Source organism: Megalopta genalis, chromosome 4, assembly GCF_051020955.1.
Source record: "Megalopta genalis isolate 19385.01 chromosome 4, iyMegGena1_principal, whole genome shotgun sequence".
NCBI classification, from domain to species: domain Eukaryota; kingdom Metazoa; phylum Arthropoda; class Insecta; order Hymenoptera; family Halictidae; genus Megalopta; species Megalopta genalis.
The window spans coordinates 1,810,631-1,836,192 of record NC_135016.1 but is presented as its reverse complement, the minus strand read 5'-3'; the positions used below and the strand labels follow the sequence as shown (position 1 = coordinate 1,836,192).

At 48.2% G+C, this 25,562-nt stretch overlaps 1 protein-coding gene and 5 non-coding genes across 8 annotated transcripts; 5 read left to right on the top strand and 1 right to left on the bottom strand.

The window, feature by feature from the left end:
- Positions 1-699: 699 nt before the first annotated feature.
- On the bottom strand, positions 700-7,718 carry LOC117227872 (calaxin). Of its 3 annotated transcripts, none has more exons than XM_076521047.1 (7): positions 7,515-7,718; positions 7,281-7,441; positions 7,137-7,217; positions 6,842-6,952; positions 6,405-6,649; positions 4,514-6,287; positions 700-4,422 (listed from the first exon to the last, which is right to left on the bottom strand). In XM_076521047.1, exons 1-5 carry the CDS (start codon positions 7,639-7,641, stop codon positions 6,461-6,463), a joined length of 669 nt encoding a protein of 222 aa, XP_076377162.1. In that variant the 5' UTR covers positions 7,642-7,718; the 3' UTR covers positions 700-4,422; positions 4,514-6,287; positions 6,405-6,460. The 3 variants fall into 3 exon arrangements, with proteins under 3 accessions (XP_076377162.1, XP_076377161.1, XP_033339310.1); XM_076521046.1 differs by having other exon boundaries at positions 700-4,690; positions 5,870-6,287; XM_033483419.2 differs by having other exon boundaries at positions 700-6,287.
- A 458-nt stretch (positions 7,719-8,176) lies between these two features.
- Positions 8,177-8,250, top strand: TRNAI-AAU (transfer RNA isoleucine (anticodon AAU)). The gene has a single exon. It is a non-coding gene; the product is annotated as a tRNA-Ile (tRNA).
- Positions 8,251-8,320: 70 nt separating this feature from the next.
- On the top strand, positions 8,321-8,394 carry TRNAI-AAU (transfer RNA isoleucine (anticodon AAU)). The gene has a single exon. It is a non-coding gene; the product is annotated as a tRNA-Ile (tRNA).
- A 589-nt stretch (positions 8,395-8,983) lies between these two features.
- TRNAI-AAU (transfer RNA isoleucine (anticodon AAU)) lies at positions 8,984-9,057 on the top strand. Its single transcript has one exon. It is a non-coding gene; the product is annotated as a tRNA-Ile (tRNA).
- A 70-nt stretch (positions 9,058-9,127) lies between these two features.
- Positions 9,128-9,201, top strand: TRNAI-AAU (transfer RNA isoleucine (anticodon AAU)). Its single transcript has one exon. It is a non-coding gene; the product is annotated as a tRNA-Ile (tRNA).
- Positions 9,202-9,271: 70 nt separating this feature from the next.
- On the top strand, positions 9,272-9,345 carry TRNAI-AAU (transfer RNA isoleucine (anticodon AAU)). Its single transcript has one exon. It is a non-coding gene; the product is annotated as a tRNA-Ile (tRNA).
- The last annotated feature ends 16,217 nt before the right edge of the window (positions 9,346-25,562 follow it).

The window sequence follows — 25,562 nt, the reverse complement described above, 5'->3', positions numbered from 1 at the left end:
TAATTTGCTGCGGAGACCGCTACCGGAACCCGTTCGCGCGTTCAAATTCGGTCGTCCCCTCGATTTGTGTCTCGTCTCGTCTCGTCTCGTCGCGTCGCGACGCGTCGGGAGAATTGAATTCCGGCTCGCGGAGGAACAAACAGCTGCGGAAGCTGACGGATGATTTAACGCAGTCCGTTCGTCGGCCCGTCGCGATGCGAGCCCACGACCACGCCAGAACGATTCGGGTCCTCCTCTTGGAAATCTGTCTAGTCGCGTGGCCCGTCGCGCGTCGCGGGCGTTGCCCAACGTGTCTTTCACGGATCCTATCGTTCCACGTCCCCCGGCTTCGTTCGTCGGGCTAATTAACTCCGCCGAATGAAATGAGAAACACGCTCTTCACGCTCGACCGACGCACGAAACTTTTCTGGCTGATACGGGCGAGGTTCGCTGGGCTTGGTTCAACACATTTTCGTGTAATTACTTCGGCCTTTTCAGGATTTTGACAGGATTTCTCTAAAACTCTCTTAATCTATTGACTGCCAACTACGAGATATCTCGTAGTGGGTGCTGCAAGTTTAGATTGGCTACAAATGGCTATTTGAGTTAGGAACTATTAGAGAACTGTAGAGAACATATTGATTATAAAAAAAATACTGTAAACGCCATTGAAATATTATATCAGTAACTTAATATTATTATATTTTGTAAAACTTCGTGTTTTCTTTCAAATAAAACCGTGGTACCCAGGGCAAGACGCGCTAAATTTGCGCGTCACCCCAATCAAAGGGGTTGCTGCTACAGTAATTGTTATCGTTGCCCTATCTCTCATTTTGATCTTTTTTAGAGAATCTCGATTCTTCGTCGAAGATTTTTACTCCGGTATAAGAGAATCGATAACTTCGACAGGCTCTACGAAATTTCGAACGTTTAATCCAGACGTTGACCCGCGCGAACGCCCGGAATGGATCGTTATCGACGCTAAATTCCAACGGCAAAGTTTCAAAACCATGTTGAAACCACAATCGCGCTCGAATCGTCGCTTTCGCGCGAAACGTGCAAATCGACCGATATTCGTTAGCACCTCGGCCGCCAGATTTCGCCGATTCCCACGAGTATCATTCGAGTTCCAGGGACAGAGACAAATGTAGCCAACAACAATGATTAATGGCTCCATAGTGCGCGCTCTCGGTTTTACGTTATTATGCAGTAACTCGTGGCGGCGGACGAAAAACTGTTGGCACTGGCCGGTCCTCGTCCACCGGCAGCCGCCGCGCCGACACGTACGGGTCGTTTGGTTTGTTCCCGATGCAAATCGCGCGCGCGTGGGGGTATAAAAGGCGGAAAAGCGAATTCGCAAATTTCTTTCGATCGCAATCGGCCCCGCGGTTTCGAACAGGTCCTCGAGCGGACTCGCCGGCTACTTCGAGATTCCAGGGAAACCGGCGATCGTAAAACTCGGCCGCGTTCATCGAGCGTTAATCATTGCCGCGGCGACACCTACGCGGTATCGCCGGTGATCGGCTGACCCGATAAATCAAGCATCCAGAAATTTATTATTCCGCGAATTCCAAGCGGCGGGGACCGGCGCGCCGCGAGGGGGGAAACGGGCGAAAGGTCGCTCCCCGCTCGGCCAATAAATTTAATTAACGGATAGGCGAAAGCGTCGGAAGCGTGGACCGCGCCGCGCCGCGCGGTTAGATCGCTTTTCCCGCGCGGAAAAATCCCCGTGCCGCTTTCGGTCCCGCCGCTGCCCCATAAATATCGATGCGGCCCGTTCTGCTCCAGCTGAGACGCTTGCGCAATGTTTCGCGCGCTCGACGAATGCCCGATGAACCGCCTCGCCGATGCAACACACCGGATAGAGATGCGCCGCGCGAGACGAACGAGTCGGCCGGTTTTCACCGCTTTTCTCGACGCGACCGAATGTTTTGAAACATTTCCTCCTCGAGGATGGCGCGGCGAGAGAGGCGCTGGTTACAAATGAGGCGGCGAGGGAGAACGCGAAGACTCGGAGTAATGGGACAGCCTGGGGCTAAAGTAATTATTTCTCCGTCTTTGGAACTGGGAATAGAAATTATTTCGATGGCTCTCCCGGAAACGACTAGGGAACGACAATTTGTTGACGGCGAGCGACGCGGGGATTCGCGTAACGAAACGTTGCGCAACGTTCGACGAAGAAACCGCGTCTTCGTTCCACAGTCTTGTTCGTCTTATTTTCAGTGCAAGCAACTTTTTAGTCGGATCAAAAATAGTTCCATTTTTGCCGGGAGCGCGGCAAATTGTACGAGCAGCGGTCGATGGAACGCCAAATAATTTCGAACGTATCGTGGACCCAAACGAATTAATTTCGTCCCCCGTGAAAGAAATGCTAATGAATCGGAGGTTCCGTTTAGAGGAAAAAGGAGTCGGTTGCCTTAACAGGAAAGGGACGAACGGCAGCACGTGGTCACCCGTTCGAACACGACACCGGCTTGTCGAAACAGCGGGATCTACCCCGACGTTCGGCCTCCCGGACAAATGGATTTAGGAAGATTCCGCTAACGAATCCGCTGATTTATCGCGGCCGAGGCTACGGTCCCCCGGTTTTCTCGGTATCGGTTCGGTTTCCACCGGCTACGGCCGACCGGCCAAGAATTATTACGTTTCGGTCGAAAGGGACGGAAATACGAGCGCGGGTTGTTCTGTAACAAGAATCACTGTATGGTAAATAATTACGGTGGCAGCTGGCAAAGCGGCTGTATCGAGGCTCGGGGTGCGAGTAATGGGCTATGCGTTAGCAGTTAGAGAAACGACCTGTTGAATTCCGGGCTCGATTCGCGGGGGTGGCTTCTGGATTCGGTTTCGCGAGCGTAGCGGTAATTAGACCGTGGATTTACGTGGCAATTTTAAACTCGGTGTTCTACTTCGATACACCGTTTTTGTGCCGGCGCTGCCAGGTCAATCGAGACGACAGGTTGTAGAGTTTTTATTTTACTGCTGCCGATGTTAAAAAATTGCTAAGAATGTTTTCTCCAACGTAAAAGTGTTCTCGCATTAGTAATCCTTTAGTAACGTCTACGATCGTTTTCGATTCGTTGTTTCATTCTCATTAAATTATTCGTCGCCGTCTACCGTTTTTATAATAGTCTCGTTATTACGAAATAAAATGGCATAATACAATTAAAAAGTATAATCTCATTTAAGACTAGGTTTAACGATCGGTTCTTTGACACGCGTACCTAACGAACGCGCGCGGTAATCGTCGAGATTACGCGAATAGTTCCCTGACATTTTGGCAAACAATGGACCGAAATAAAAATCGCGATTCACCGTATAATCCGAGTCCGATTGGAAACGGCTGGATATAGATTATGAGCCGCGCGAGATTATAATACTAACGGAGCAGGCGCGGCGGAGCGAGTACGATAATTAAAAGCGCTAAGCAGCCCACGCGAATGTCTGTATTCAATTTCAATCTCCGTTAAATTACACGCTTTGCCTGAATCGCGGCGTTCGTAAGGTCACCGGGTCACGTGTCGCGCGAAACAAGAAGCACGATTTTATTCGATCTTATTCGTCTCTTCTATGCTCCGGTCCTCGCCACCCCCGCACCCCTCGCCGTCGCGTATTTACGCGCGAATACGATCCACGAAACGCATTGGATTTCACGTGAATCGCGCCCCCACCACGAATTACCGGTTGGATTTATCGGCCGAGAAAGAGACTTGCCCCGGTGTGTTCTCGTAATCCTTTGCCGTCGACCACGGTGCCGGCGCTTTTGATGCGTGGGCGTGGGCCACGCAAATCGAATCGCTCGCCGTCTCATCACGTTCCGTCGAAATCACAACCATTCCGAGTAATCGAACCTGATTATTATTTATGCTTTTGCGCCACGGGTACTGCGGCGCTTCCGACCTGTGACGAATCCTTGTAACATACGATAGCTAAATTGCGCTCCGAGGGAAAGTTAATTGCAGCTGCAGCGCTCGCGCGATGTTTCGAGTCTCGCCGAAAGAAAGTCCTCAATTTGTCGGAAACGATCGCTGTGCAAACTTTTAATCGGACTGGACTGTGGTTATTTTACGAATTCATAATGTATACGTACACATACGAATTTAATAAACGTGAAACGCAGGCGTTTCGACGGATTAATATTGTTTCACCTTATTTTGCGGATCTTTATGCGAAAGAAATATTTGCGCTGAAAATACTCGTGTATCGACAGTTCTCTATTCTTTAAACTTTAGTAGTTCGAAGTTACGAGCACCCAATTTTGTCAGAAATCCATCAAATTCGTAGTCTACAGATTGCTTCGAGAGCTAGCTGTGCAGTTAGCGAGTACTGCGTCGACAATTTTCTGAGTGATCCGTAACGCTGTCCTCGAATTCTAACGTCAGTCCACCGGTCAAGGTGTGTTCCACGGTCTCAATCGACGCGGTGCACGTGGCCTGGTCTCGCCACCTACGAATTTACGAACATCCTGGACTACCACTATCTTTTCTTCCGCGGCGTTGTACACCGCATATCCACGGTCCCCGACACAAATACGAACATTTCGCTGTCGACACGCTACGGGCATGTTTTCTCAGCTGGTGCCCTAACTCTCGATCTCGACGATCCTCGGTCCCCCACCTCGGTTAGCTCCGGCTCCGGCTACGGGTCCGGCTCGACGCTACACGGCAGATCCTGGTGGATCCTTTCAAGACACGGTCGGCTACCCACAAAGGATCTGCCCTTTCATACGCACGTTATTATACTCTTTACAGAATATCGTTCCACCTTCTCCCTTTTGGAAGCGGAGGAACGGAAAAAAGGAGACAAGAAGGGAGAGAGAGAGAGAGAGAGAGAGAGAGAGAGAGAGAGAGAAAGAGAGGACTCTCGGAGCAGGTCGAGGCGGAACGCGCGTGTTGGTGTTACACGCCGTTGTACGTGTGCACGCCCACGCATTGTAGCTCGAGCCTCGGGCCAGGGTGGACGTTTCGACGAAAGCCTCGAGATTTTCTCGTTTAATTTGTTGTTATAGCTGCTTGAGACGCGGATCGGGCCAGTCGCTCGACCGTACCGATCCTCAAACATTCATTATGCTTTTTTGTAACGCATCTCCACCGACCCACACCGTTGCCTCGCACCGACGTCCCGCTATTGCGGCTTTTCCGCGGCTCCGTGTTTGCTCGGCACTCGCAATCTGTGTATACATATTTGCCCTATCCACCCCCGTCCACCCTATCCGGCTAACCGTCTCTATTAATCGAGACGGCTTTTGTGCCAGCCCGGCACCGAGCCCCATGAGAGATATTTAACAATGCGACAATGCCGTATCGTCGAATTGTTTTTCGTAATAGTCTATCAACGCTTTGACCGGCCCGTTTAATAGACGCGACGCCATTGGCGTTCGGCGGGCAGGAATTAATTCGCGTTCGGAGCGCGACGGAGATCTCGATGCGAATTTCCATTCAAATTCGTCGAGGTCTTCGGATCGGCGCGTCGACGCCGCGCGAAGTCTTGCGAAATCAAATTCATTCGAGCTTCGTGCGATTTCAATCGCGAGAAATATCTGCTCGGATAATGAAATTTCTCGGAAGAATTCTTACGCAATCGTTCCAACGATATCGGTAGCCACGAGAGAACAAAGGTCAAGAACCAATTCGACGATTACGGCGTTGAAATCGCGAATAAATCAAGAAGCGGTTGTCCGCCGAATCGCGATTTTCTGTAACCGACGCGGAAACGTTTCACCCTGCGACAAAGATCCACGGTCCAGATACGAATGTATAGCGTCGGTCGAGCGTTTAGGATCTGCTATACTGCTTTTTCTCGTAGCAAGCACTTCCTCGAGAGCCCCCGATACCCGGTGGTAAAAGCGATGCTCCAATAAAACGCACTCCCCGAGGAGATAATTTGCACTCACCGAGCTCGATCGAGCAGTTGATCGAGTCCCTTTCAACCATTGCGACGCGGATTGCGCCCGATGCGATTAGGGAATGGTATTATCGCGGTCCATTAACGATTGTTTGGGAGACGAGGCGAGTCAGTCGAGGACGTTCGATCGGTTTTAAGGGATGCAGCTCAGGCTCGACATGGAAAAGTTAGTGGAGCGTGGGACAGCGCCTAGTCGGATCTCTTCTGTCTGATTTGGCACATTTTCCTCCCCTGTTGGCGGCGTCGCTCTTGGCTTTCCGATCGGCGTTCCTCTTGAATTATTCTTTAGGAATCGTCGTCGGCACACTCCGGGAAGAGTACACATCGGAACAGTCGAAGTCGCTCGGCTGGCTCACACGGAACCACGGATTTCCTGGCGGCGGCTCGTCTTCCGATAACTGGATCCGCTGGATTCGGTCGAACGGGAAATAATTTCTCGAATTTACGATGCTGATAAATCTTTAGGCTTAACGGCCGTTCACATCCTTTATTATTATTATTATTATTATTATTATTATTATTACTATTATTATTGAGTAGGCGAACGCGTGAGAATCAGCGAAGACGTCGACGATGGTTCTTAATAACATCCAACACGATCAGTGAACGTCCTGTTGAAGACATGGCGAGCTTCTCGGGACGGAAAAACCGGGCCAAAGCATTCTAATAAGAGTCGATTCCTTTCTTTCACGGCTGTTTTAAAATCATCTTCCGATATCGAACCGTCGCGATCCACGTCGAGCTTCTTTAGCAAGAGATCTATGAGATCCTTCGAACAGAAAAAAGAATCTGTTTCCGAAGAGCCGTAACATTTTCATCATAGTAGATAGAAAATGTCTCAGAAAGATTTTGTTGAGCCAGTAAAATATATTAAACGCTATGCTATGTATATTGTACGCTGATGTTACTAAAAATATGCATAATTTTATGTCGATAGAGAGTTTACAACTATTCACGTTACTTTAACAGTTTCGTCCGGATTTTCGTCGTTCTGCAGTTTGATCAAACACCCGCGCATTATGGGAAATATTTGGTCCCTTTTCAGTCTATTAGTTTTCAGATTGTCGTACACCTAGTTCCACATAACGATTAAAATTTTATAATTACAGCATAATTGGTCAGGAATTTCCAAATATAGGTTAACACGAAGAAAGTATTTCTTTTAATGCTAAGATATTTAGGAATTAAACAATTTTGCTGGAAGAAGTAAACATTGAAAATAATATAGCGACATATAAATAATATAGAAATATTACTTTGTAAGTGAACTGTATCTTCTCATCCAAGGAACCGCGCAACGCCACCGAAAGTCCCTCGATCCATTGATCGACGTGTATCTACGACAATACGTTCCAACATCTGCCTCTTAATTAGCAGTTTCCGATCGTTCGTTGTGTTACCTGCAACGCGTTTTTCGTATCGAAGACACCGAACAACCTATCGATTAACAAATGGCGTATGTTCTCCGTAAAATCCAAACCCGATTGGAAAATGTCGCGGAATATTGATCGGCTCATGGGGCCCAACGTCTGCACGCATTTTCGATGAATTATCGCCAAAACTGTGAGAAAAGCGAGGTAGCGTGTAACAAATTTTACGATCGATGGAACAACGAAAATTGATTCAGGTATAACCTTCAACTTCTCTGAGATCGTAGTGCGTATGCCTTGACAATCTTTTGAACTTCTCCACATTTTTCGTTCTGTACACGATTTCTTTGAGCGTATTGTTTAGTTGGTCGATCGGCGTTTCAGCGGGCATTGTTGAAAGTTGTTGGTCGTCGAGTTACTTAACAATTTTGTACGGTCAAATTGGTTCCGAAAGTTTGTTTCTCCATTTCTAAATGGAACTGTCAATTGTTCGAATTTTAGATTTAGTAAATTTCCAAGTGTATTTTGGTATTTTAAAAGACGAATTTGCATTAATTGATCTTTCCGAGCCCGTGAAATTATGAAGCTGTGGATTAATATGCAAAGTAAAACGCTTCTTCGAGAAAACGCCAAAGATTGGAGCCATGTAAAAATTTCTCTCTCCGCTTAATAATTTCAATAACTGTAACAAATTGTATCCATATTCTTCCCACTGTTTTAAATAGCCTCTATTACTTTTTGTCATAAATGCATAAAAATTGCAATCTAATCTATGTTATATATTTTCTGTAATGTTATAACCAGTTCTACAAATATGTACATACAATTATATTACAACTTTTGCAGCATTACAGTTCGAGCGAACACTTTCCAGCATAAATAAACAATTGTTACAGAAATTTAGAAAAATAGAAGGGGTGAATGTCGGCCCATTAGCTCAGTTGGTTAGAGCGTCGTGCTAATAACGCGAAGGTCGCGGGTTCGACCCCCCCATGGGCCAGATTGATTTTTTTCTATCTCGAATATGTACTATTCGAGTGAAATATGCAGATGTAACAGCGGACTGCATCGGCCCATTAGCTCAGTTGGTTAGAGCGTCGTGCTAATAACGCGAAGGTCGCGGGTTCGATCCCCTCATGGGCCAGGTTTTTTTTTACCTAAACCCTGAAACAGCTATTTTGCAATAAATCGGCGATAACGTTAATTTTGGACATAGGTCCGTTAGTTTAGCAGAGACGTGGTCACGTTGGGGGGAAGATGAACCATGTTTTTGCGAGGAACACGGTCGCGGGGATGTTTATGAGAAAGGATACAGTGAAAATTGCTTTTTCTTGTCTTCGGAATCAGGACATTGTTCCCAAGGGACTGGCCACGAAGTGGATCGAAAATATTTTTTGATAAGGGGACTTTTTTCGACCTCTCGGCGCTTAGCCCAGAATCTCGGAAGTGAATATCGTGAAAATTAATTTAAAACACGATATAATAATTTTTAACGGTGCATAGGACGAGGACCCTAAACTAGCAACAACATTGTTTACGTTTCTATAGGTTTGCATACGACTTCAACCTTGCATCGACCTTCAAACGCAATGTTTATTTTGAAAGAAATCTGATTAGACCGCCCTGGCGATAACGCCAAGGTCATAGATTCTAGTGTAAACAAATATGTTTTGTCTAGAACACTGATATAATTATTTTGCAACAAATAAACAAGAACCGCAGCTACGGATATCGGCCCATTAGCTCAGTTGGTTAGAGCGTCGTGCTAATAACGCGAAGGTCGCGGGTTCGATCCCCCCATGGGCCAGATTTATTTTTCTATTTTGAATTTAACACTTTTTAAGAAGAATTACGCAGAAATAGCAACGGTCAGCGTCGGCCCATTAGCTCAGTTGGTTAGAGCGTCGTGCTAATAACGCGAAGGTCGCGGGTTCGATCCCCCCATGGGCCAGAATTTTTATTTCTAAGCACCGAGAAGGTCTTGTTGCAACAAATAAGCAACAACGGTAGCTCTAGATGTCGGCCCATTAGCTCAGTTGGTTAGAGCGTCGTGCTAATAACGCGAAGGTCGCGGGTTCGATCCCCCCATGGGCCAGATTTATTTTTGCAACATTTGACAATGTTTATCCGTTAAGAGATGCAACGAGTACGGCACTCGTCAACTAAATGTTTTTTATTTTTCAGAACTCGATTTTCTATTTGACGATCAAACTTTAAACGCGATACACTGTCGAGATATTTCTTGGCCTTTTGTGGATCGAGGAACTGTCTCACGAGGAGGGTGTCTAATTTTTGTTAATACTTGTTCCAATCAATCTACGCCTTTCGAGCTTCTGAAACGAAAAATCGCTAAAATAAACTCTAAATTCGACAAGATATCTGCGTTGAATTAATTTCTACAAAATTCTGCTGTTTAATCGCAAGATCTCAACTACCAAACGCGCACAGATCACGTTAGAAGGATCTAATAAATTGCAGAATTAATCGTAAGGTGAAAACAGTCGAGATCCGTGAAATTTGGTAAGAGACGCGCGATTCTCGGCGGATATCTGCTGCCAATAACGCCGTATCGAGCAAGCGGACTGTGATAGCGATAAAAAGACGATCACGTGGCGCATCGCGGTAACAACGCCCACGAGGCCTGATCCGCGCGTTTCGCAAACGGCTCGATACGATCTCTCATCTTTGAGGAGTTCACATCGTTCGGGAGATTATCATAAAGGCGTGTGTGCGCCCGCGGGGACGACGTATTTCGCAGGGAAAAAACTCCCGCGAAATGGCCCGTTCGTGTGAGCGGGCCAATAAAAAGATGGCCGGTTCTTACGTGGCCGCGAGATCCCGTTCGGCATCGAGAAGGAAACGAATTTCGGAGTAATAACCGATGAGTCGTGAACGTGAACGCGAACGCGAACGTGAACGCGAACGCGAACACGGATCCGTTCCACGGGAGCTGCTCGACCGGCGTAAAAGACGGCGATAAAGTCTCGCCTAAGTATATCTAATGACATCATTTGGGAGGCGAGCGTAATAAACAGGCACAAAGGCGCGGGGGTTTCGTCGAGAATGTAAAAACGTAGAAACGGCTTAAGAATAAGGAGAGGGAGAGCGCGACTTTAAAGCCGATAGCATCCGTTCTGGAATTCGTTTACCGAACACTGGGATCGATCGAGGGGAACTTCGCTCTAATCCGAGCCGTTCGATATACATACGAAACAGTTGATTATTTTCCTTCGCAGAAAATTCATTCCACGCAGCAACTTTGCGAGCCAACTAATTACATCGAGGAACAAAGCCTGGTATAATTCTTTTCGACGATTTCATGTAGGAAAAGAAAACATCCTTAGCTCCATTTTGGTACGTCGACGTTCTCGAAGCCATTCGATCTATCCACCCATTTTTGTCATGAACGCAGCAACGAGTGCAGAATTTTGCAGCATTTCGTAAAATCTGCAGCAACGAGTGCAGAATAAGTATTTCAGACCAACGGCATCGACCACGAAGACGTTTCTGAAATCCATTGCACGCTTCCGAATCGAACGATACGGCCGACACGAATCCAACGAATTCTTAGGTCTCCGATATCTGGCGATCCAATTCGCTCCTCCAGTGTCGAACGTACGGCCTGAAATGAATAGCCAACTAGCCCACACACACCGCGTCCACGATCAATCCGCAATCAGCCGGCGCAATTGTCACCGCGCGGTTTCAAATCCCGCCGGCAAGCCGAAGCCGAAGCCGAAGCCCAAGCCGAAGTCGAAGCCCACACACGTTTTCCATAGCCGCCCAGATAAATGGCCGCCGTTCGCAGAAACAATTACACGGCAGGAACAAGATGAAAATCCGCTGGCATCGAAGTCGACAGTGCCCCATACCAACGGCGTCCACATCGCATTACCGACAATCCGCGCGCAGCATTTCAATGATCTCTCCGGGCCCGACCCCTGTCACCGTTAAGCACTCAATCAAGCCCGACTGTCCGAGCGAAACAATACGCAAATGAAAACGCGAGGCAGGTGGGTGGGCGTCGCCGGCGATAATATGCATTCGAACCGGCGCGGCGCGGCGATCTTCTCTTCAACAGAGACACGACGACTCCTCGCATGCACCTCCGAGTCCCTATAATCATCGGCTCGTTAAGTAGGCAAATAGCCCCGCGACCTTTACCCTGTAAGAAGAATTACTTTGTTCCTATCGTACGATTAACCGTCTTTAATCTCCGAGGAATGCCTTTCACGATTTTACAACAGGTGGATTATTACGCGAGTCTCGATGCAACGATGTTCTCGTTCTCTGCACCGCGTTCCGTTATGTTAATGCGCGATCATCCGATTGAATTTATTATGTCAATTGTGCAGCAGCATTTACGTTCGAGTAACAGGGTTCTAAAAATATTCCCCTCCCGTCGAGGTTCCGGTTCGATAACGCCTCGTCGAAAGAAGAAGAAGTCGAGGCTCCGATCTCGAGCGATCGTCGGAAGGATTCGATATAGTTTTCGAGAAGGGCAGCAAGCCCGGTGCGAACTGTCCAGGAGGGGATGAGGCCGGATGGGATTCCTCGTCTCCTCTCAGGCTTGAAAACCGAACGACCGTAATCTTGGGCTATCTAACGTTGTAAATGTAGCGAGGTGATGATTTGCGACCTCCCTGCAGCGAGCCCGGGCCCTGGGGTGGCGAGAGGGGCCCCCAGAGCCCTTGGTCCCTTAGCCTTAGATTCAATTTCGCGGGGCGTCAACGGCTGACGCGACGTCCGCCCACCTCTTGCGGGACGTTGATGTACGACACGGTGCACCGGGCCGGCGGACGGACGCGTGAAACTCGGACGATTTGCGTGTGGATTGTTTCCGACCGGCCAAAACGATGGAAAGTAATACGTTCCTGGTAGTTTATTTGCCAGCCCGGCCACTCTTGTTTGCAGACTCCACGGGGAGAGTGAAGGACGTCTGGCGAATGAGACCGAGGGATAACTGTTGCGAAGGTGGTGCGGCATGGCGCGGCGTTGTGTGCTCGCCTCTTTCGCCGGATGTAATTGAATCTGTCGAAATGGAGCTGTGTGTTTTGTACACGGCCTGATTAAAGGGAACATCGGACGCCGCCGGCCGAGCCGGCCTTTAAACGCTCTCGCTTGCTCTCTACCGGTTAATGGCGAACAATCCGAAAGTAAATGCTATTACCCGCGATTATTATTTTGTAGTTGCTTGTTCCATTAAGCGGAGCTTCGAGCATGATTTCTGTAGGAGTTGCTCGTCGGCCGATGCCCGAGGAATACGCACCTATCTCGACGAGCGAATTCGTTCGTTTCGGACTCTATGAAATATGGAAAACAGACGTCGCGTTGTTTTCTCTGTGAAAATCGTGACAATATCTGCAAATTCGAAGCTACCCGCGGTCTATCCTTCTCCAAAATACAGTCGAGGAAAATTGTGCGTTCAAAAGTTCGATGCAACGATTGACTCGATGAAAATGGAACGGAAGAACCGCGACGCACCCTGCACGCTAATTTATTCAGCAATTTATTAATTCCTTATCAGTGGAAGCGATCGAGAAAGGATAACGAACCTGCTCGTTTCATGCTTTTGACAGTCTAGCATCAAGCGATTCGCTGTAATTACAAAATTGCATTGGTCGCAAAGAGCAGCAGTATCTCTCCTTAATAAGCACGAACGGATAATTTAACCATGGTACTCGTCCATCGGGTAAGAACGCCGGTATACAGGGTGATCCCGACAACCGAGACTGGCTGTCCAAGTTTCCAAGCTCCTCGAACGCGAATATTTTTCAAAAAGGTTTAACGATCTAACAATCGCTGCTCGAGTAAAGTACAAACCATCCTTTCAAACGGCTGCTGCAAGGAGTACTCTACGTGGATCGTTTCCTCGAATCGTTACAGTAAATCGTTAACTTTTCAACGATCTCGTCTCTAGGACCAATTACGATAACGATACCGGGAATCAATTTATGCGACAAGATGACGCGGTTCGTTTGAAAAATCCTGCAAATTACGATCCGCGGACAGACTTCCTCGAGACTCGAGTGCTTTCAACGCGTCGTTCGACGTTATTTTTACTCGATATTTTTCTTCGGACATTAACAAACACGTGTGTACGTAATATATGTTTAGATCGCAAGATCAACAACCAAAGAGTCATTCGTTTATCTAAATACAAGATTGACCGCCTACACGATGTATAATCGTTGTCATTTTTAGCTCCTCGTTTAGCTCCTATATCTTAGAATTGCCGCAGAAAATGTTTCGCGCGAGCAGAATCCAGCCCGTAACAGCGGAACAGTTTCACTTTTACCCTGGAACTCGTTCCGCGATCGATGCGAGCCGCCTCGCCGCGAAACGAGCAATTACGGCGCATCCATAATTACGTTGTTCCCATCGGCGCAACATCGGCAAGAAGTTGACGCGCTCGCGGTGCACGGATCGCTCGCGAATACGGAAAAGTAACGCGGATCGATCCGCGAATGGAGGCGAGAGCACTACGTCCGCTTGCGTGCCGTTCGCTCGCCGACGCTTGCGTAACGAACTCTGATCGATCCGCACCCTCTCGATGCGGCACCCAATCCACTGCTCTCGGGCTCGGGTGGATCTCTGGATCTTCCAGCAGCATCTCGCGCAACCCGGTGCATCGCGTGTATCGCTTCGGTCGATGCTTTACGCGCGTCCGCGCGATCGGCCGCGTACGCCGAGCCGAGCCGCGCCGATCCGCTCCCTTACACGTTATGAAATGTAAATTGTGAAACGTATTCCGGCTACGCGCGGGGCCAGAGGAGAGGATTTCTCACGGCTAGGTAGCCCGAAGAGCAGCCGTGAGTTATTGCACGTTTAAATCAACGCCGCGGCTCGCGGTGTCGGCGTCTTAATTAACGCACCGCCGCGCCGAGCAGAGTGGAGCAGAGCGGAGCGGAGCAGAGCAGACGAGAGCGGGCCGTGTTGCCTCGCGCTAGTTTACATTTCGCGCACGGCTGCCTGATCAACCATCGCTGAAATTAACAGACCTTTTCACTCGAGCGACGCAGATCCACCTGGCTAACACCGTGATCATCGCACGTGAGAACGGAAGCCGGGTTTCCGAGAGATAGCGGCGCGGCGCGGCCATGCTCTCTACGCACGGCGAGGCCCGAGATGAGATTTCGTTCGCGCGAGATGCGCGTTCGTGGTTGTTTTCTGGATTTTAGTCGACGGGGATTCAAGAGATATCTGCTACGGGTTTAATGGCGAGGCCGATTCGACGGTGGTAGGCTGCTGCTATTTCTCGGTATCGCGACGCGCCATCGGAATCACGTGTATTGGCTTCGTTCGAAGTTCTGTCGATGCAGGAGCTGCGAGGCACGCACTCGTGATCGAGGATCGCTCGGAACGGATCTTCGATTATTCGTTATTGGAGAAGGATTTCGCGCCAATGTTCCGTAGCGTCGGAGAGGATGCGCGCACCGTTTCGATTCCTAATCTTGAAATTAAGACGATCCCTTGGCTTTCGACGAAGCTCTCGAAAGGATTTCTCGCACGCTGCGTTTTAATATCTAAGCGTGTATCGCGGAGGAACGGGAAAGTATTGTCAACGTCGCGCAACGGAAAATGTTGTTTCTACTCTGACAAAAAATGCAGGTTCAACAAGGATTTCCTCGATGCCGGAGAAGACTGATTAATCGCATCAGGAAGTAAAGCATGGAATGTTTCTTTAGGCGTTCGGAGAAAAAAATTGACCTGTACCGCGTGTTAAGTCCATCAGTGGGAATTCACCCTTCTCAACGATTCACACTTCGTGCTCACCGGGAACGTGAAATGATTAATGATCATCGAACTCTCATTGTCAACGCGCCGTTGTGACAGCTGGTCTTGTTTTCACAATTGTTCGACATCCTCTGCTCCTCTTACGCCTTACTGTCATTAGCATTTGCTTTCATTGGAATCTACTGTGCTCGTTTCAAGCAACGAAGTCTTCGCTTTCAACAATTTTTTCTCTAAATTGCTAAAAAATAATGCGGGTTGTCCGAAGACAGGAGCGAGATTTCACCTTTTCTTAGGTACAAGCTATTCTGTACCAGGTGGTCCGTATTAAAGCGTCGGTTTCTAAATTAGCTTCGAGTTCGACGAGTTATTTCGCGGACCAGTTAACGGGCTAGATCTTTGCAAAACGAAAGGGTGCGAGCGACCTCGCCACCGTAAACGTCGGTCCGTTCGCAGACGCGGCTAAAAAGCCCGCATAGACGGCGGAGGGCCGGAGGAGGACGTCGAAACCGCGTTTATTCGAAGCCGGCCGCTCGACCCGGACCCCACGAATAGGAACACGTGCAGTCACACGGCAATAACTCTAAAATTTGATTGCACCGGGCGTCGGGGTAGTCCACCCCCCGAAGGCAGCTTTGGTAATAGGCGCGCTCTAACCCTTGCATCAACACCCACGCACCCGGAGGGTTTCGCGCGCGTGTGCGTCGGTCCACGGGCGCCCACCACGTCGTAAATAAAGGCGAAAATTGTTGACCGTTGCCTTTCGGCTTGGTTTAAGCGTTAAACAAAGGCCCACGGTGATGTCGGCCGCCGTATCTTTGATCTCTGTTTGCCGAGGCATGCATCACTCGCGAGATAATCGGGAATAATTATTTGTTAGATAAATACGATCCCAGCCGGCGATACGAGGTCGAATTTACGACGGGCCACTTGCCGCTTGTAAATGACGCGGAGAACGCACACCGCCGAAGCGGACCGAGCGGATGAACGAGCACGCCGAGCGTAGTCGCCGCGCCGAGAGCGGAGCGCGGAGTGCGGAGAGCGGAAAGCGAGCGTGTATGGTGTATTCGGTGTATCGTCGTATGGTGCACGCGCGAGCCTGCCGCTTCGATTTTGGATATTAGCGTTCACCAAAGGGCCCCCGAGCGAGACACGAATTGTTTATGGCGGTGCGGACGACGACGATTTGAAATTCTAATTAACCCGCGCCCTGTTAATGATTGTTACGGAACAGCTCCGACACAAGCAGCTGGGCCCCGACGGATCTTGTTCGGGGATCACGGCTCTCTTTGCTCGATTTTCTTTTATACGGCAAACGAAACTCCTGGCCAGAATCGTATCAATTCGCTCTACGCTCGGCCACTCTGCAATCTGCTTATCTGGATCGGATATAATTGATTTTGCTCGATCGGCCATCGATCTGCTCGATCGCGCGCACTCGAACACGTAATTAAAAGGTCGTGTATTTTTATTCGCTCGAATATAATTTTATTAACCCTTTGCGGTGGAACGACGGCTCCGAGGCGACGCTAAAAGTTGCTGTATCGTTTCTCGAAACGATGTTCAAAACCGTAGAAAGACGAAACTTTAATACGGACAACGATCATATTCCTCGACATATTTATATTTATATTCGATAAAACTAAAATGTTCTCGAATTGAAACGTAATCGCGAGCTGTCGTCGAACGATCCGCCATTGTGCGATGAAAAGAACGAGGCAGATATTTTTCTGAAAGACCACCTCTCGGATCGAGAAATTTAACGAGGCATGCTGCAACGTCGGGACGCCTTATTAGACCGGATTCCGAGTTTTCGTCCGTCGCGTGACTCCGCCACCCACGCATTCAATCTTCGAAAAGCAAAGATCCGCGCACCCCCGGCTCCCAGGTTCTCGCAGTTGCACAATGTCGCGGTATGAGGTCCGAGGCCAAGGTGTTCCGCGGACAATGGGAAAACGTTCGCCACCAGGAGGAAATCCTGACCGGGCGGCTCGCAAACTGTGATCCCATCGATTCACGGTTCACTTAGTTCGAGCCTTCGTTCGACATTTGTCGTACAACTTACTCCGAATGTTGTTACACAACGATCCTGGGCGACACGCGAACCTCGGACGTTCGTTTCGACGAAGATCAGCCTCGACACCCTGTCGCCGATGGTTCGCGGTCGGTTTCTTTCCGCTGCGTCATTTTTGCCGGCGTTTTCGAACGAATCGTGACATCGAACGAGTATGAACACGTTTTGGAAGTCTTTCGGTTTGTCGGACCCGAACGTTATTCAATATCTCGATTCGATGCTAGACTTACTCAGCACCCAAGTGTCCCATATGTGTCGCTGTGTAAGAATTTTACGAGACTTTCGCGTTCAGACAGTTTTCTACATTTTATCATAACCTGCGCTTGCACGAAGAGATTTATTCCGTCGTTCCTTGCAAGACTGCGACCCTTTGTAGTTTCTATAATTTTAAGATACAAACTATCGCTATATTCCTTCTTCCAAAAACAGCTGCATACAAGATCACAGGATATAACCTCGCACGATCTTGCTTCAGAATTTCCATCGACAAATTGTGAAACCTGTTTTGATAATTTTTTAGAATGAAGAAAGCAGACAGAAGGATACATTTGTACTCTCTGAATTAGGTTCTTCCCCTCGAACGAAAGCAGCAAGCTTTCCACGGTCAAGAAATCTGTAAACGTGAAAGAGGGAGAGGGAGACAGGAGGGTCCGCCTCGCACCTAAGGCGTTTTAAGGGGGCCCGGAATAATTTCCCCATTTTTCTCCGTGACTTAGGCAATTTATCCTTTGGATCCAGGGCCGAGCCTTTCCGGTGCACGACGACAGGCCGGCTCGACGCCACCGCGACGAGACAAACACGCGTTTCAACGGCAACCGCTTCGCACAGGGAACGCACGCTTGATTTAGTCGCGGCGGAGGCGTCGCGATAAAGCCGACGTGATTTTTCAGTTCGGGTATGCGTTGATAGGGGATGATAGCCGGGCGTCGCCTCGTGCGAACGAATATGCGAGCGAACACGCGCCAACCGCCGAGACACCCGACATCGACCACCCCATTTGTCGCGTCCGCCTTTAAGCAGCCCGAAACGAAGGATTGAGGGCACGTCGGAGATATAAATGCGCCGGAAATTGCCAGTCGTTTATCCGCACCCGCGACAGCCGCGCTCTCGTCGCAACCCTGTTAATGGAAGCGTTGTCTACCTTCGAAGGTGCACGGGATATTGCTCGGTAGATTGCGTATTTTCTGCGCTCGGGGTGGGACATTGTCTCGAGAAAGTTTTGCCGGCCTTTCGCGATGCTGATAGCAGATAGTCCAATAGCTGGTACAATTTTCAGCACATTGGATGCTTCATAAATCTAAACGAACAGTCCTGGAAATTGTTTTATTCGAGTTGAAATAGTCACGGTCTCTCGAGTGAAACTTCCTTCCAAGTCCCATTTGAACAATTAAACGAGTACCGGATCGCTGAACAAAAAAATAAAATTTCTAGAATCTAGAACCTTCCAAGTAGCAATATATTAACTGTTAAAATTACGACTTCGAAGAAAATCGAGATGGCCAAAGATTTAACTTCGTAAGAGTCTACGTAAAAGTCTATTCGATTTAAATAACAAAATATCCTCGAACATAATCCGAGCGAGTATCTCGCATGAAATTTCAAGAAGGAAGAACCTCGCGAACAGCGACAATTTGTCGCCTATCTATTCGAGAGCGGATAAAGGAACGATATTCTTTACACGGTTACGTAATCTACATCTGGCGGGGGCGGGAGCAGATGTGCCCCGGCGAACGACGCGACGGCACAAGAAATATTTAACATACAGAACTGAAAGGGCCGCATTCCTAATTTTCAGTCTGGCCGACGTCCAATCTGAGTCGTCGAGATCCACAATGCCGGTCTATTTCCTTGACGCGTATACAATCGCGTCATAGTAATCCTGTTAGGAGACGCTTCGCTGGCCAGAATACACCCCGCTGGGAGCAGAAAAAGGGGGTGCCATCTCTCGGTCGGGACCAACCAATCTCGGCCCACGTTCGAGCCAACTCGATTTATCGCAAAATAGATTCTCCGTTCGCTTCGCAGGTAACTAGCATCGAGTTGGCCCGACGTTTTATACAAAGGTGGCGACGGCACGCCTGAATCGCTGCGGTTCGCTCGAGGAACTTTGGAATTTCAATTGCGCGACGATCGACGCATTTTTATCGTTTTAATCGAGAAGCACACCGTCCGCCTTATCCGGCGGCGTCGAAGTAATTTCGGCGAACGGGCCAAGCGTTCGCGAACGAACGTTCGAGTCGCGGAGTAGAACGGGGCATCTTTCTGCTGCTCGGCGAACGTTTAGCGGTGACTGGTAAGTAGCTGCGACAGAATGTTAGTCGACGGTAGAATATGTTCGCGTCCCAGGATGTAGGATCATGGTAATGAAAGAGGCGCGACTTTCATTTTGTCCGAAGCTAATCAGACGGGCGAAAAAAACTTCTATCCTGAGGAACGAGGCATGCGCGTACGACGGGCCGCATTGAAATGCGACAATTTACGACGCAGTTGCTTAAAGAAATCCTATAAAACACGTATCTTTTGATTCGGCATCAACGCCGGCGTTTTAGCACCGAAAACGACGCTCACCGTAAAGGGATTAAAAAATTCCTTATTTCCATGGAAACGACGCGACACCTATACTACCACGGTGCGCGCATCCGTCGTGCACGTGGCGTTCCGCGAGCCACCGTCCCCGGTCCCCCGGGGGCCGATCCATCGCATTAGAATAATTCGCGCTTTGCGAGCTTGTAAAGAACGAGTTTGGCATACGCCCCGCGACAATGGCGTTTCCCCTGTCCGATCCCGACCCGGCGAATAATCCTTCCGCAGTAAATAACACTTTAAAGGAGGCTTTCGCGAAGATCGGCCACGAGTCCTGTTAAATCCCTTACACCCGGTATTGTGGAATTTGCTTGTAAACAAGATTTAAGGATTTGTCCCGCAGCCACGAAAATATGATAAGCCCTTTCGTTCCCTGTTCGCCTCCTCCGCTCTCCAACCCCGTCGAATCGGCCCGCGGACGTCGCGCCCCGCTAACGTGGCCGGCGTGGCCGGCGTCGCAGGGAACGGGGCGCGCGGTGCGTCGTGTTTATGAAACGTAAAACCGTGAAAAAGCTCGCAAAGAGGATTTCGAACTTAACCCGGGCCCGGGCTCCGAGGACTGCTGGCAAACTCTGGGACAGCCCGGCTAAGGCCGCCGCGCGGTATAATATCGCGGAACATAATATTTTTAATCCACTTTTTTCGTCGAATATCAAGCACATTCGGGCTCGCTCCGGGAAACTTAATATTCGATCGAGGCTCTCGTGTTCCACCGATTCCCGTATTATTTCTCCGCAAGAAGGGATTTAACCGTGAATGCCTATATAATTTTTAATCCCCGCCGTCGTAACCGGATAGCGCCGATAGATCGAGGTTTATCGATCTTAAATTACCGATACACCGCCGCTCCGCGCCGCGCCGCACCGTCCGGGAATTGGGTCGCGCACACCCACTCCCACGAGAACCCGCTCCTCTCTCTCCCCCCCTTTATTCTCCCCCTCTGTTCACCCCACGGATCTTCCTCCGCAACCGAAACCCCTGCGGGGATTACCTCGGACCAAGTGGATTCCCGATTAATCTCGGGGAATGAATTTTATTGCGAAAAGACGATCCCGTCGCCGTCTTCTTCCTATTCCAGGACTCGGATCTCCGCCGGGGATGCGATATCAACGACTAGATGTTCCCGAGTTTCTGCCGTTCGAACAGCCAATTATTACTCGATCGATTATTATTTCTGACGCAACTTTTCGTCTCGACGTTGTTGTAATCCGCTTCGCCACGCTTTATCGCGGTTTCTGAAATAATCGATAGATTCTATTTACCGCATTGGAAATTGCAAAAAATAATAGTTTTAATTGTAATTTGTCCCTCGACGATTCTAACCCGAGCACAGTCCTCTCAGCGGAACGCACCCTTGCCTTCCCCGCCCCGTAGCCGGACCTCTCGTGAAAACTGTCTTTGTTCGGGCCACCAATAATGCTTAACGATTCTCGACTTTCCAAACATGTGTCAACGAGTACGCCCCATCGAGACCCCGGGCAACTTCGAGCTGACAGACACCGCATCCGGGGTTATGTCCATCGACGGAACTACAGCCTCGAGGGGCTACGCGAACCCCTGACCCTGCCATAAATTAACCGAAAGCGGAGTAGCGTCCGGCCGTTGCCTTCGATTTCCCTCAAAATCAAGCTGTCGCTAACGTACCGTGTAATCGCCATCGAATATCGTATAATTAAAGGGAATAAATGTCGAGTAATTACAGACGAGAAATATCGCATAATTATAGTAAACATCGAACGATTACGTTGCAACGAATACATCGGTTTGCCAAGAAGTCTCCACTTTCTAAAGGAGTTCGTAAGTTCACCGCGCGAGTTCTCCCCGTAAAAATCTCGCAGCCAGCGAACGTAATCTCGAACGGAAGAATAAAAACGCCGTACGAGTGTCAGCGGGATCTTATTAAAACCGGAAGACAACTTTATTTCGCTGGCCGCTTTGTTCCGTGAAAAGTATACGCGATCCGACGTGGGTGTACGTTGCGCGCGGCGAGCGTACAGGCCGCGACCGTTCCGAAATAAAGATTACGGTTTAAGGGAAACTGTGGTCGAACGGAACGATCCACCTACCGCTGACATTTGCCACGAAATCGAACAATGGGTGCCGGGTTTCTTAAAACACGGTAAAGGTTAGGCCGGTCGGGACTTCGATGCCCGCAGTGGGCGTGCGTCGAACACAATGGACGCCCTCCTGGACCCGCGTGGCCGAACGAATAAAGTCGATACCGGGTGCTTTCACCTCGACGGCTGACACTTTCTATCGATTAAGAGATTCGATTAGGGTACCGGGAACGCCGGGTATCCTGGTTACGGGCGCGTGTAGCACACGGAGTGCCGTTGCCCTTATCGGACGCGATATTGTTATGCCGTGCCGGCACAATGACGGCGCGGCGGCGCCGAGCACCGGCCGTCGAGCGCCGGATCGGTGTTAACGAAGCAAACAGTGGAAGCGTAACGAGGGCACGTCCTTATCTCATCGAACCAATTACCGGGCCGAACAGAAACGAAATTAAAGATGCGTATCGATCGGACATCTGTTTAACGCCGCCGAATTAACACTTTCTCGCCGGGTCGAGGCGACGAGCGCCGGCCGAACGAGGCGTCGATTAAACGATCGCCGGATAAGTTGATTGGCGAATCGGGTCTGTCGACCCGGGCCAAGCTCGTGGCATTTTATCGGCGATGATTAGGTCGTCGCAATCATCGAAACACGATCGCCAGCCGGATAACCGGCGCGAGGAGATGCGGCCGCGTCGTGATTGCTGGGACCACTGTCAGCGACGACGGATAAGGGCGGCAGCGAATCATTGAAAGTTTGTTCTAGAGGGCTGATCAAATAGCCTGTCATGTTTCATAATTGTCGAATTGATTGGCTCCGATTTTACACGTCGCCGGTTTTATGTTTATCGCCTGTAGTCGTTTAGTTGAAAAATTGGGCCGGCTTATTATTAATACGAGGTGGGTCGTCGTTCGAACGTGATCGGAATCTGATTAGGGAACGGATCGAAATTGATTTCGTATCTTCGAAACGAATATCTCGAGAACGATGCTCGCTACAATATTTTATTCGATACGTTATCGGGGACGTTATAATATCGTCGCGAATATCGAAGTAAAAATGTTCATCGTTGACTGCTTGAAACTTAATTACTTGAAATTAAGTAAACTTCGATTTTATCGAAGATGCAACGAATACGATCGAATCAATCCCTAGCATTTCCGCCAACATTAAAATCTATTTAACAAATATTACCCGAGGTGAATACTATAACGAAGAATTTATAGAACCACTTCGTTCGGAGCGTAGAAAATTAAATTCGAGAATCGTCGCGAGCAAAAGAGAATAACGTCTGATTTAATGACAGGGATAATTGAAAGTATGCGGGCATAGAACGTTCGCGTTAATGAATATTGAAATGTCGTAAATGAAATTCGCTTCGCAATGCTGCTATTTACGCAAGATTTAATTATTGCCGAATGGAATCTCGTTAGATTCGTCCGGACTGTTCATTACACGTCCAAGGGCCCCGTACACCCTTCCGTGGCTAATTGTCCTGTATGCATAGGTTTAATTAAGGACTTGATCACGTATGCGCGCTTGATGAATAGTCCCGGTGGCAAAGGTCCAAGACCCCGTGCATCGATTCATCTCTGGCAGGCAACCATCGCGGAATAACCATTAATTTCAAAAAGTTTCCCCTCCCCGACGGTCGCAATTACACAAATTATCGAATCCCGAGGGTCGAATTTCGATGGAGGTCATCACCTCCGATCACGAAACCGTTGCGTTTAGCCGGTTCCGCCGATTTCGTGACTCTTTTCTGCAGGTGCCGGAGGATACGGTTACCGGTAACCGTGATTAAGCGACGATGCTGGCGATTTTTCATCGGCTTTCTTCTCCATCGAACGTGGATAGGCGATCGGGATACGTGAACCGCGGAACTGGACTGCGACGAAAAAATTGTTCTTGTCAAAAGGCTGCTTCTTCTTTAAATTTTGAACGAAATGAAATATTAGCCGAGCTCTCAAACTCTTTCGACGATCACTAATTAACATAATAATACACGTACACGTTGCCCGAGGAAATCACGGAAGATTCGAGGATATTCAAGACGGTTCGCGTCATTGATCATCTTGTAAATCGAAATGGTTTCGGATAAAGCTTATGAATTATTCAATGATACTCGCGTAACAAGTATACGATGCTATTTTTATCAATACTCATCGATCATTGATATTTATCGCATAGACAGACTTCCGTCTATTTTATCGTTTCTCAGAATTTCTCTGTTTTTGTCGTTAAATTAAACAGGCGTGTACGTTGTATGGGAATATAAACATCGAGTACTGTTCCTGAATTTGTATCTCATTGCTTGCTCGATCAAACGAATAAAGAAGAAATCGAAAGAACTCGAATTTGCATAAATCTAGGCTAACAATGACAAAGGTAATTGCCTCGAAAATGACTCGAGGGCAAAGATCGTAACGAACGAAACGAAGATGGGAAAGATCGAGTCCGGCAATCAAAAAGCCCATCAAAAGTCAATCGTAGGAATTGATCGCTGATTACTATCATTACTTTCTTTCTGCATATGCTAACATCATCGGCGAACCAATATATCCATTTTATAATTTCCTCTCGAGAATTGTACTCGATGACAGTGGTACACGCAGACCCACATCTGTATCAAATTGAGAATTATGCGGCCTGATTATTGTCCGTCTAATAGGCTACTTAATACCTTCATTATACCGCATCGTTGTACAATTTATGAACGGTAATATTGAAAATTGGAAGAAAGCCATAATCGCGCTGAAAAATTGTATCGAATTGAAAAATTAAAAATAAAATATGTACCCTATACTTTCATCGGATTCTCGTACAATATTCTATATTAATATTCCATTATTAAAATACAGGAAAGGAAATTCGTTGCTTTACAACTTGAGCGTTTCGTATTACGTGCGATAAAATAGAATTAGTAAAAGCTAGTGTACTGTAAAATAAAAAGGAGATTTTTTAACAAAGTAAAATATCCAATTTTCGAGAAGTCTTTCAACAATAAAAAAAGACACGAATAAAAGCGTAGCGGAGAAAGTCGTGCAGCTGCAAGAAACCGAATCCGAATAGCAGATAGGACGAAGGAGAAAATAAATGTTACTGTGTCGGATCTTCCGAGAACAGATTTTCCCGATGGACCACCAGGACCGAGCTACAACGAATCCGGAAACAAACACCGTGGTCACCAAGTGGCCACCGAAAAGATTTTCATAAGAATAGCCCTCATTGTTCCCTCGTTTGAAGTAACACAATGGTCTCGGGGGCACCACAATAGGATGCTTTAAAGCAGCTACAAAGAATGAATCCTGCGCTTGGTGATTGCACTTCCGTAGATCGGTGCTCCATGAAAGAAGAAGAAGAAGAAGAAGATCCATCTCCGTCGTACCATTTTGAAAACTTCGAGGCTATTGCTTGCATTTATCGACGATCTTCTTTGCGAACAATAACTGCGGGAGCATAGTCGGCTTATGCTACCCCAGTACGGCTTCGGAACCGCGCACGATTTCCTTGTTTTCCCGCTTTCGTGACGCGTGGCACGCGATGGCCGGCTCCATCCCAGGCTTTCCGCCATTGTTCTCTTAATCCGACCAGAAACTCCACATCGGAACGCAGAGTTTTTTGGTTGCAATGGTTCCAAAACCAGGCGAAGTTAAAGGAACATAAATTAATCAAGAAAAAAGTTAGAAAGCACCGAATCAGCTGAACAGCTTGTTAATAATTTATCTGGATCCGTTAACGGATACTGCGAAGACGAGAAAAATTAGCAATAAAATTACGTTATCTTCGGATGTAAAGAATACGCGTCTCGTACAATTAACCCTTTGCACTCGAAGCCATTTGAACTGTAAATTTAAAATAATTTT

Bases quoted from the DNA above. Each gene is read 5' to 3' on its own strand.
- LOC117227872 (XM_033483419.2), bottom strand. From the start codon at position 7,641: ATGCCCGCTGAAACGCCGATCGACCAACTAAACAATACGCTCAAAGAA. The intron at 7,442-7,514 runs GTTATACCTGAA...CTTTTCTCACAG, and splicing joins CGATCTCAGAGAAGTTGAAG to TTTTGGCGATAATTCATCGA. The intron at 6,953-7,136 runs GTAATATTTCTA...ATGTGGAACTAG, and splicing joins AGATACAGTTCACTTACAAA to GTGTACGACAATCTGAAAAC.